This window comes from Seriola lalandi, unplaced genomic scaffold (genome assembly GCF_002814215.2).
Source record: "Seriola lalandi dorsalis isolate HSWRI2012SDOR001 ecotype SW California unplaced genomic scaffold, Sedor1 jcf7180002054615, whole genome shotgun sequence".
Classification (NCBI taxonomy): Eukaryota; Metazoa; Chordata; class Actinopteri; order Carangiformes; family Carangidae; genus Seriola; species Seriola lalandi.
Genome location: NW_019525168.1, coordinates 175,811 through 187,528, shown reverse-complemented (window position 1 = coordinate 187,528; position 11,718 = coordinate 175,811). Strand labels below are relative to the sequence as shown.

General features: G+C 45.6%; 1 protein-coding gene across 1 annotated transcript in view; it reads left to right on the top strand.

Annotated features, from left to right (window-relative positions):
* slc26a6.2 (solute carrier family 26 member 6, tandem duplicate 2) overlaps nucleotides 1-11,711 on the top strand; it is a 14,263-nt gene extending 2,552 nt beyond the window's left edge. Inside the window, exons 3-20 of the mRNA XM_023419979.2 lie at nucleotides 479-618; nucleotides 743-853; nucleotides 1,207-1,382; nucleotides 2,067-2,231; nucleotides 3,086-3,238; nucleotides 3,350-3,432; nucleotides 3,529-3,676; nucleotides 3,758-3,871; nucleotides 4,879-4,956; nucleotides 5,595-5,690; nucleotides 6,330-6,436; nucleotides 6,563-6,632; nucleotides 7,325-7,417; nucleotides 9,119-9,229; nucleotides 9,393-9,536; nucleotides 9,961-10,015; nucleotides 10,793-10,920; nucleotides 11,375-11,711. Of these exons, the coding sequence (XP_023275747.1) occupies nucleotides 479-618; nucleotides 743-853; nucleotides 1,207-1,382; nucleotides 2,067-2,231; nucleotides 3,086-3,238; nucleotides 3,350-3,432; nucleotides 3,529-3,676; nucleotides 3,758-3,871; nucleotides 4,879-4,956; nucleotides 5,595-5,690; nucleotides 6,330-6,436; nucleotides 6,563-6,632; nucleotides 7,325-7,417; nucleotides 9,119-9,229; nucleotides 9,393-9,536; nucleotides 9,961-10,015; nucleotides 10,793-10,920; nucleotides 11,375-11,398 (1,996 nt within the window). The 3' untranslated portion in view covers nucleotides 11,399-11,711. The remainder of the gene's footprint in view (nucleotides 1-478; nucleotides 619-742; nucleotides 854-1,206; nucleotides 1,383-2,066; nucleotides 2,232-3,085; nucleotides 3,239-3,349; nucleotides 3,433-3,528; nucleotides 3,677-3,757; nucleotides 3,872-4,878; nucleotides 4,957-5,594; nucleotides 5,691-6,329; nucleotides 6,437-6,562; nucleotides 6,633-7,324; nucleotides 7,418-9,118; nucleotides 9,230-9,392; nucleotides 9,537-9,960; nucleotides 10,016-10,792; nucleotides 10,921-11,374) is intronic.
* The last annotated feature ends 7 nt before the right edge of the window (nucleotides 11,712-11,718 follow it).

Below are 11,718 nucleotides of genomic sequence, written 5' to 3'. Positions count from 1 at the left end.
AGGAGGAGGTGAAGGAGGAGGTGAAGGAGAAAGAGAAAGAGAAGGTGAAGGAGAAGGTGAAGGAGGAGGTGAAGGAGAAGAAGAAAGAGGAGGAGAAGGTTCTGCTGGGTTCTGGTGGTCCGTCTGTAAACTGCTTCCTCGGTGCTGGTTTTTGGGAGAGTGTGATTTCAGGCAGGAATAACCATCTGTATAAAAAGAGGAGAGTTGTATAGAACTCATCTTCTCCTCAGACACGACTCTGATCATTAACTGAATTACAGGGATCGAAACTAAAGCAGCTCACTTACTGATACTGCTTATTGATCCGGTGCTTTAACGGTGCTACAGCTCTTACTGATACTGCTTATTGATCCGGTTCTTTAACGGTACTCTTATTGATACTTTTTGAGGAAGAAAAAAAAACTTGACAACGGGCTATTAACAATTGTACTTTTATGTTTCTGTCTTTTCTCCCTCTCTCACTCTGACACACACTCAGGTGTTCTGGTCCCCGGTTGAAGAACTGCCTGCTGGGTAGTTTTCCTGTGGCATCATGGCTGCCTCGTTACTCCATCAGAGACAACGCCCTGGGCGACCTGATCTCTGGGATCAGTGTGGGGATCATGCAGCTGCCGCAGGGTGAGGGTGGAGACACGGGGAGGTTGTTGTTTTAGTCATTACATTATCCCATCAGGTCATATCTTCTATATTATCGCTCTCTCCTGTGTCATAACAAGTCGTATGTCCTGTGTTATCCCTGCAGGTATGGCCTACGCCTTGCTGGCATCTGTTCCTCCGGTCTTTGGACTCTTCTCGTCCTTCTACCCCGTCCTCATCTACTTCCTCTTCGGCACATCCAAGCACATCTCCATCGGTTTGTACTTAAAGACATGATGCATCTGCACACTGGTGGGAATGAATCCACCATCAGGCATCAGAGGAGAGGAAGTGACAGAGCAGGTTCAACAACAAACTCAAACGTGGCCTCTGTAATCTACAAGGCTTTAAGCATGTTGTAGAGGAACAGTTTAGGAAGCTCCAGCTCCTTTCATGGCGACTATAGAGGGGGAGTCAGTCCGTTGACCTGCCTGTTCATCGTCCATGATCTTTGATATTCATCAGTAAATAAGATATAACTATTAAGAGTTTAATAAGTAAACTCTTCATAATTCTGTTGTTATATGATCCGCTAAGATGCGTGTCTCCGTCTCTGTCTCCCTTCTCCAGGGACATATGCAGTGATGAGTGTGATGATAGGAGGGGTGACAGATCGATTAGCCCCTGACTCAAACTTCATGATATGGGACAATGAGACCAACTCCAGTATCGTTGACACCATCTCCCGGGATGCAGAGAGGGTCCGAGTGGCTGCAGCCGTCACCTTCTTATCTGGATTATTTCAGGTAAATATTACAGGTGACTGGATGCTGGAAGCTAGCGTAGCTCTCTGAAGCCTCCGGGTTCACGTCAGCAAACACCTTTAGCATTTATAGGATCAGTTTCAAGAAGTTATTGATCTCTTTAAAAGCCTGTATGTACTCAGGCTACAGGGTCGAAGTGTGTGCAGTTATTGATGATGGCTGACGTGGTTGTGCTGTGATTGAAGAGATGGACAGGTGTATGTGGGTACAGCAGTCTTTCCTCATGGAGCTGTAATGCTACAATGCTACTTGAATAAATGTTGTTTTTATTTTTTTGGGCTTTTTTTTGTGCCTTTATTGACAGTGCAGTAGATAACAGGAGAGAGAGACAGGAGAGAGAGACAGGAGAGAGAGACAGGAGAGAGAGACAGGAGATGGGGAGTGACATGCAGGTAAGGGCTTGTCTGATGCAGGACTCGAGCCGGGGCCGACTGCAGCGAGGACCCCAGCCTCTACACACTGAGCTATAGGATGATAAATGTTCCTTTTATATTTGTCATGATATGGATCAATACGATCTATGAAAAGTCAGAGGCATTGAACCTGCAGTGACTCACCGCTGATGCTGAGTGTCAGATATGAACTGGTTTCTGTTCTCCGGTTTGTATCGATGAGTTCACGGCTGCTGTGATCCTCCATTTGTTTCTCGATCTGTGTTCTGTGTAGATTCTACTCGGTCTGGTCCAGTTTGGTTTCGTGGTGACCTACCTGTCGGAGCCTCTGGTCCGAGGTTACACCACAGGAGCCGCCATCCACGTCATCGTGTCCCAGCTCAAATACACGTTCGGCATCAGCCCTGTGAGACACAGCGGGCCTCTGTCACTGATATATGTAAGAACACGTATGACCACCGTCATTCACACGCTGCTGCTTCAACTGCTGATTTTACACAGTGAGAAGAAGAAGATTCAACATGCTGCACGTCTTCACAGCGCCACACACACACTCACATGTCACACACCGGCTGCTGAACTGATCACAAACCGACTTCAGAGTTTTTCTATCAATAGTCCAAAGGTCAAATAGCAGCACCAATAGATGCAAACGTACAAACCCAAGATGAGCCGGTTCACAGCGGCGCCCTGATTCAAACTTTCAATACCGAGAACAGGTACGAACACGTATGTGTCACGGCTCCTGCAGCATGACTGGAGATACGTGGTATTCACTGGGTCAAGGATGAGTGCTTCAGCCCTGACCCTGGTGCCTGACCCTGGTGCTGACCCTGGGAGGTCTTTACATCCTCCCTCATCAGTCTCTGTTCATCCTCTTACACACAACATCGAAGCTCCACAACACAAGTGACGAATCACCTCGCTCTTATGAAGCTATGATGAGCAGCCGCTTTTTATTTTTATTCATTTTTACAACCTTTCCTCTCCTGTCTCATCCATACCAGTATTTAACCAGCAGTCCTCTCTCTCTCTCTCTCTCTCTCTCTCTCTCTCTCTCTCGCTCTCGCCCTCTCCCTCTCTCTCGCTCTCTCTCTCTCTCTCCCTCTATTGCTCTCGCTCTCCCTCTCCCTCTCTCTCTCTCCCTCCCTCTCCCTCCCCCCTCTCTCTCTCCCTCTCTCTCGCTCTCGCTCTCGCTCTCTCTCCCTCCTCTCTCCCTCCCCCTCTCTCTCCCTCTCTCTCCCTCTCTCTCTCTCTCTCTCTCCCTCTCTCTCTCTCTCTCTCTCTCTCCAGACTGTGCTGGAGGTGTTTTATCTCCTTCCACAGACTAACATTGGGACTCTCGTGGTCAGTATTGTCGCCATCGTCGGCCTCATCCTCACCAAGGAGCTCAATGCATACCTGAGTAAGAAACTACCTGTTCCTATACCTGTGGAGCTGCTGGCTGTGAGTACACTGGAACACAGCACTTATAACTTCCTTTATGAAAGATAAACACACCCACTCACATATGTCTGTGTATTATATATAATAATCTGTTGCTCTGTGCTTCTGCAGGTGGTTGTTGCCACACTGGTGTCGTGGCAGGTGAACCTGCAGGACAGATATGGAGTGGATGTGGTGGGCTTTATTCCGTCAGGGTGAGAAACAACACGGTGAACAGACAGACGTGTGTGTTTGCACATATGAAACATGAAGTTTTTGAAATGGGAAATGTATTCTGCTCTTCTGTCCAGTCTCCAGCCACCCGTTCTCCCAGCAGCCTCTCTGTTTGGTCAGGTGATAGGAGACGCCTTCGCTCTGGCTGTGGTTGGCTACGGCATCGCCATCTCACTGGGACGAATCTTCGCCCTGAAATACGGATACAAGGTGGACAGCAACCAGGTAGGGCGCTGACTGCTGGACGCGAGCACGACCTGATGTTTTCAGATCCGCCTGCTGAGTGTGCGTCGTGTGTTTTCACAGGAACTCATCGCTCTGGGTCTCAGTAACTCCATTGGAGGGATTTTCCAGTGTTTCGCCATCAGCTGCTCCATGTCTCGCACCATGGTTCAGGAGAGCACAGGAGGGAAGACTCAGGTTGGTAGCAGGTTGTTATTCTGCTGAAGTGCCTTTGAGCAACATGTTGGAGGTGTGTGTGTGTGTGTGTGTGTGTGTGTGTGGTACTGTAACACTAACATCTGAAGATGAATTTTAATCTTCTTTGAGTGCTGACAGCAGGTTCTGTTACTCTCACACACTGAGCTCTACTGACGAAGTGCCCTTCACTTCCATTGTGTTGGTCTCCAACCCTGAACAAACCAGAACTACCTGTGTGTAGATACACCAGAAAGTCTTTGTTATTTGGGTGAATGAACCCTTTAAATCAGGATTACCTCTGTGACTAAAGATAACTATACATTAGTTTGAGTCTTCTGAAGTGTGATTTAGTGCAGTAACATTCTGTAGTCTGATTAATATGATGTTATCTGTTGTTCTCCACACGACTGAGAAACACTTGAACACCATTTAGAAAACTGCTGATTGTTTTTCATGCTCGGATATTTGATGAGATCATCTTTGACATCATGTTTTCATCCCGACACTTGACTCCGCCTGTAGCTTCAAACCTGCTGCGTCCTAAAGGTCAAACTGAGGGAATGTAATTAACGTGACTCTGATAAGTGGCGTCATTAAAAAAACACTCAGGGGATCGACTTTCACTCAGTGTCAGACTCCGCCCACAAACACTGATCCAACACATTCAGTCCGACTGCAGCATTCATCAGCTCAGAACCATGGGGGGGGGGGGACATCATTCATCCTCTGTAGTTTTTCTTTACCTCTCTCTCTCTCCCTCTCTCTCCCCCTCTCTCTATCTGTCTCTCTCTCTCTCTCTCTCCCTCTCTCTATCTGTCTCTCTCTCTCTCCCTCTCTCATTCTCTCCCCCTCTCTCTATCTGTCTCTCTCTCTCTCTCTCTCCCTCTCTCTCCCTCTCTCTCATTCTCTCCCCCTCTCTCTCCCTCTCCCTCTCCCTCCCTCTCTCCCTCTCCCTCTCTCCCTCTCTCTCCCTCTCTCTCCCTCTCTCTCTCTCTTTCTCTCTGCAGGTTGCTGGAGCTCTATCAGCTGTAGTTATCCTCGTCATCGTGCTCTGGATCGGGGCTCTCTTTGAAGAGCTGCCCAAGGTACTGTGTGTGTGTGTGTGTGTGTGTGTGTGTGTGTGTGTGTGTGTGTGTGTGTGTGTGTGTGTGTGTGTGCTCTCACATCTGTGCACTAGCATAAGCACGCACATGTGTCCAAGTGTGTCCTGAGTGAATGTGACTGTGAGATTAAAGTTCATTTTAACATTCAGCTGAAGTGAAAAGGAGACGACAGTGTTGTTTGTGTGTTTGTTTGTTTGTTTGTTTGTGTGTTTGTATGTTTGTGTTTGTGTGTTTGTTTGTTTGTGTGTTTGTGTGTCTGTGTTTGTGTGTTTATGTGTTTGTATGTTTGTGTTTGTGTGTTTGTTTGTTTGTGTGTTTGTGTGTTTGTATGTTTGTGTTTGTGTGTTTGTATGTTTGTGTTTGTGTGTTTGTATGTTTGTGTGTTTGTGTGTTTGTTTGTTTGTGTGTTTGTGTGTTTGTATGTTTGTGTTTGTGTCTTCAGACTCAGATATTTGCTGCTTGTAAAAACAAGTGACTGAATGTAAAGTGACTGAGCGGAGCAGCGTTCTTCAGACTCTAAACCAGGACACACAGAGCTTCCAAAAAACCACATGACAAACAAACGTAGCGTCACGTTTCAGGAATCAAACCTGTGACCTGCTTTATCTCTGACTGTGTAGGCGGTGCTGGCTGCCATCATCTTTGTCAACCTCCACGGCATGATGAAGCAGTTCTTGGACATCCCCGCCCTGTGGAGGAGCAACAGAATAGACATGGTGAGTGGCAAAGGGTTAACGTCTGTCCACCAACATCATCAGGTATAAACAGGCTTTTTAAACATGGCCGACTCCTTTTCTGCAGCTTCGCTCTCAGAGGAAGCTGTTTCTGTTCTGACTGCACCTGGACAGGTGACAGGTGGGAGGTGCCTGGAGGCATCCCAGCAGGAAATGTTTTTGTGTTCACATCACTGCTGATCAGCTGATAAATACCTGAGACTACTGCAGAGTCATGTGACCCAGATGTGAACGCTGATTGTTCCCTTTTCCGTTGAAGACAAAAGCCTGATGTTATCTGGGAGGTTTCCTGTTCTTTCATGTTGTTGTTGTTGTTGTTGTTGTGTGAGCGCAGCATGAGATCATGTGGCTGATACATTTACTGTCATGGCGTCAGGTCGGCGTCACAGTGTGAGAACAAACCGCTGCTCCTTCATTCCTCTATTTAATATAGAAACTGCAACATAATGTGTTTTTTTAATCTGTTTTCACTTGTTTTATTCTTATTTATTTGACTTATTGCAGCTTGTTGTTCCTTGTACTGACATTATTATTAATATAAAGTTTGATTGTGGCTCCACAGAATGAAACGTGAAAGTCTCAGTGTTGTTTTACCACATCACACTCTCTGTTTCTCTTCAGGTAATCTGGGTGGCCACCTTCATCCTCACCCTGCTGTTGAACCCTGACCTGGGCCTCGCCGCAGCCATCGCGTTCTCCATGCTCACCGTCATCTTCAGGACACAGCTGTAGGAATACGTTACCACGGGCGAGCTGTCAATCAGCACACCCCTCCACTTTCAGACCGCACCTCAACACAAGTCTCAGAAATCACAGGAAAACAAATGACAGGTGTTTGTTGTGTGTGTTTCCAGACCTAAATACTCGCTGTTAGGACAGGTCCCAGACACTGACATCTACAGGCCACTGGAGGACTACAATCAGGTACAGCACTGTATTTAAATCACCTCGAAGCAGGAGCAAGGACACGATGAACACACTCCAGAGTATATTTATATTTACGTGATAAATTAAAAGGGAATTACATCAGTAACTGTTTAAAGTTACAAAGCACAGCTCACCCTCTTCTGTCCCTGACATTAAGGCCAAGAGTCAAACATAGACATGTTGATGGGATGATGTTCCACTCGTCCTCACTTCTCAAATACACAGTGATGTGATCAGAAAAAGCTGCAGCTCTTCCATCTGTAGAGTCTGAATCCTGCTGAAGTTTTAATCTCTGTCACTGATGCTGTAGTTTCCTACAGAAGAAACATCTGCAGCTGTGACTTTCACATGTTTTAACAAACAAGTCGTCCAAGTAAAATCAGCTGATTATTGACAGTCAATCTTCCCTGTATGTATTGATCAGCAGAGATGGGGAGTGTCTTTGTGTTAAATATCCCACCTGTCGATGAGAAACCTGCCGAACATTATTGCACTTAAAGGAATCACTGAACAATTAGTAAATCAATACAGAGTTAATTCCTCCCCAGTGCAATTATTAACCTTCAACACGGCGTCATGTTTGCTCCAGTGCTACTTTCCTCTCAGCTGATCGGACCTGCTGTGTTGTCATGAACACCTGTTGCTATGGGAACAGATGTTTTATTGATTAACCGACTGATTGATTTTAGGTGAAGAAGCTTCCAGGGATTTTGATCTTCCGTTCCTCTGCCACCCTCTACTTCGCCAACGCTGAGATGTACCAAGACGCTCTGGGTGAGAAGGTGAGGAGACACACACACACACACACACACACACACACACACACACACACACACACACACACACAATGAAAAGACCAACATTCCTCTTGTCACAGTTTCCTCTCTGACAAACATTATTTCTGACACTAATAACTGACCCGACTTTTCAACCATTCACTCGTTACCATTGTGACAGATATTGTTCAGATGTCATCCCACCATTTTCTCCTCCTCTCTTCCGTTCAACCTTTGTTTGAACACCCTCCTCCCTCCCTCCTTCCTTCCTCCCCCGTCTCCCTCCTCCTCCTCTGTCACGTCTCTTTGGGGTAAAAGGGAAGACAGATTGAGGGAAGACGGAGAAAAGATGACAAAAGATGGGAGAGAGGGGGAGAAGCAGAGGGAGATAAAGGAACACCTCATTCATTAAAATGTCAGCATGTCAAAGCCACAGGGTCGATCTTTTCTTTCTCATGTTTGATGCACGAAGCGTTCACAGAGCGGGCAGAGGCTGCAGGTTTATTTACCAAGTGAGAAACTGCCACGGGACAGAGCCTCCGTCCACACTGCTACGCTTTCATTTTAAAACGCACCTTTTTTCCTGCGTTTCCTCCCCCCATCCGTCGACTCCAGAGTTTTCAAGCCCTGAAAACTGAGACTTTTGGAAACTCTGGGGTTGTGTTTTATTCTGAAAGCTCTGGGGTTGTGTTTTATTCTGAAAGCTCTGGGGTTGTGTTTTATTCTGAAAGCTCTGGGGTTGTGTTTTATTCTGAAAGCTCTGGGGTTGTGTTTTATTCTGAAAGCTCTGGGGTTGTGTTTTATTCTGAAAGCTCTGGGGTTGTGTTTTATTCTGAAAGCTCTGGGGTTGTGTTTTATTCTGAAAGCTCTGGGGTTGTGTTGTAATCTGGACAGAAACTGAGACCTTTGTAAATGATGAGGTCACAACCGCGGTCTCTCCTGATTGGCTCTCATCAGCCTGGACCACCAGTGGTGAAAACAACATGATAATGAATCACAGAGTGACTCAGCTGATGGGTTGTGCTTGTGGAGGGAGAGGCGAGATTGCATCAGCTGGTGATGTCATGCAGAACCAGAAGTTTTTCATCCACAGTTTTGTCATGAACGCTCGTATCATATTATCACATGGTCTTCATGAGTTAAGATGTGCCGATCTGTCAGGTTTGGCTCTGGAGAAGGAGGAAGGCTTGAATGGCTGTAATCAGATCCTTTCTGTCACTTCGTCATGTGTGTGTGTAGGAAAACACACCTTGATATTTAATTTCAAACATTTCATGTTGACTTTACAGCAGAACCCTCAAACCAAAGCACCAAGCCTCCTGAACACGTATGACATCACTTCCTCAGGCTGTTACCTGCCTCACCTGCTCTGTTGGTTCATGTTTATTTTGTGATGGGGAAGTTGGGATGGTGTGACTGAACTGGTTGAACTGGATAATCATGAGGGTGCTGAGCGTCATCTCACTATGCTGACCTATAATAACTCCTAACAGACAGGTGTTAACAGTCAGAGCTGTAAACTGGAACAACTGTCACTCATTCACATCTTCACGTCATTCACAAGAATAGATTTATTACATTTTAATGTTGCTCAGTTTTCTAACATTTGGTTGAAAATATACGTCAACACGGGAAAGTTAAGAGATAAAATATTAAGGTTTGACTCTGTGTGGAAAATGAATGTGAAACAGTCTGATGTGTTTACAGTGTGGTGTTGACATCACCAAGATCCTGTCAGCAAAGAAGAAGCTCGAGGCCAAAAGAAAGAGGCATGAGAAGAAAAACGCCAAGAAAGCCAAGAAGAACGCAGGCGATACGGTGAGTTAGACCAGATGCATGATGGGTAATGGATGCAAAAGGATGTTTTTATTTCTTTTACATGAGAAAGTTGTTCCTCTCTGTGAACCTGCTGAGCTCCGAGCATCTTGATTCACTGTCTGAAGCGCTCATGTGAGGTGTCATGTCTCCTCCTGTCCAAAAGGAGGAGCCAGAGAGGGCGGAGCAGGAGGACATTGCCGTCATTGAGATGGATGCTGAGTTTAACCCCTCCCTCCCAAAAGCCATCATCCTCGACCTCAGCCCCGTCAACTTCCTGGACACTGTGGGAGTCAAGACGCTACGAAACGTACGAACATCCCCCTTAATTTAATAATTGAATCATCAGGCATACCGTTAATTAAGTTAAAGTTAATCAAAGTTTTATAGCTTTAGGGTCACAGTCTTAAGAATATATATATATATATATATATGTGAATAAGTTACAATAAGGAACTTCAGATCCTTAATCTTAAACACCTTTTAAAGAAATGTGTGGAACAAAGAGGCAGTTGAAAGCTGATAATGAAATTCATCCCAACGTTAGAAAGTGAACCGACTCTGAAGCCGAACACAAGATTCATTAAATCTTTATTGTATAAACCATCCATTCATCCCTCTGTCCCTCCCCTCATCATTTAGCTCCTCAGGCTTTCACTTACTTTCAATTGAATTGTCAGACTAACTAAATGATCCGGTCTGACCTTTGCTCTGCGCTTGTGTGTCTGTTTCAGATCCGGAGGGACTACGGGGAGACCGGTGTCGAGGTGCTGCTCGCTGGCTGTCAGCGTGAGTCCGTCCACGTCACTAGAATAAATGAACAGATTGAATAGAAAAAGCAGCTGTGTGGACTGGAAGGTCAGACTGTCTGACTCAGTAATAATCAGAAACACAGGACCGACCTCTGCTCTCAGCACCGATGTTTCTATCTGCAGGAGACCAACATCAACCTAGACGTCACTTTACTGTCAGTACGACTCTACGCTGGTCTCATGTGTATGAGCTGAGTGTCTCAGAGTTTAAAGCTCAATCATTAAAGACCTTTCGTTCAGGTTGAACTTCTTCCTCTGTAAAGTTTAATGATCTGACGTCCTGTTTTTACTTTTACTTATTTTAATAAAGCATCTGTGTTTATTTTTATATAACAGGCCACAACTTGAGGTCTGACTCGGTGGGTCGGGAAAAAATGTTTCTCCTCAGGGAAAGAATCTTACGACCACGATTAGCAGCCCTCATGAACCCGCACTGGATTGCCTTTAATGGCCTGTAATGAGGAAGATTGTTTATCATGAGTGTTTGGGCTCGTAAAGGAACCGCATAGAATATTTATATAGCCAGGAATTATAACGAGGTTCAGTCAACACAGCAACGACCCCTCCCTTCCCCTTTCCTTTCCCATTTACTTCTGGTTCATTTTATTTCTCCTGTAAATGTGAAGCTTCATCCTCCTCCATGTCTCTGTTTCTTCTCTTCATACCGTCTCTTGTCCTCACGCTCATTGTCTCCATCTTCCCACGATGCTTCATGCTCAGCTCTGCCTGGTTCTCTCTCTCTCTCCGTCTGTAGCTGGGGTGGTGGACAACCTGCAGACTGGAGGCTTCTTCACCGACAAAGTCACCAAGTCCTGTCTCTTCTACACCATCCATGATGCTGTTCTGCACTGTCAGTCTGCAACAACACAGAGCCAAGACAAGGTGACACACACACACACACACACACACACACACACACACACACACACACACACACACACAGTATGTTTCACATGGAAATGCTTGAACAGGACAGAGAACCTGATACACCCTGACATGATGAAACCCATCTGAGCTGCAGTGTTTCTATTTCATTTCAGTTTAAACCTTTAATTCAGTTGAACTTTATTGACACGAGTGAAAGACACAGAGTCGTAGAATCATTTCAGTGCAGCAGGATAATAAACTGTAGAGCACCATATGTTTTCTGAGATGCTTGCTGCTTCCTCATGAACCTCTACTGAGAAGGGAAAATCAAAATGTGGAACATAGTCTGATAATGATGGGCTGCTATTTTTCCCTCTGTCTCTGTCCCACCTGGTGTCCTTCTTCTTCTTCTTCTTCTTCTTCTCTGGTTATTATTTGTCCTGATCTCTCCTGTCCTTCTGTTTCACAGGGAATCACAGAGACATATTTCTGAGTCCTGAGAGGAAAGATGGAGGACAGACTCTCCGTGTGAGACTTTGTCCTCTGAGCTTCAGATAACTGGGACTCCTGTCTGACACACACACACACACACACACACACACACACACACACACACACACACACACACACACACACAGTAGCACAAGTTACACAAGACAATTGAAAAAAGACAAAGTAACAGATGCAAATAAATGAATAAATGACAGGCTTCACTGCCCACAAACTGCAGTTCCTCTAACGACCACTAGAGTCTGGCTCCAACAGTGAGTCAGTCCTCATAGACTCCCATGTTAAAATGTCCAACTTTACAGC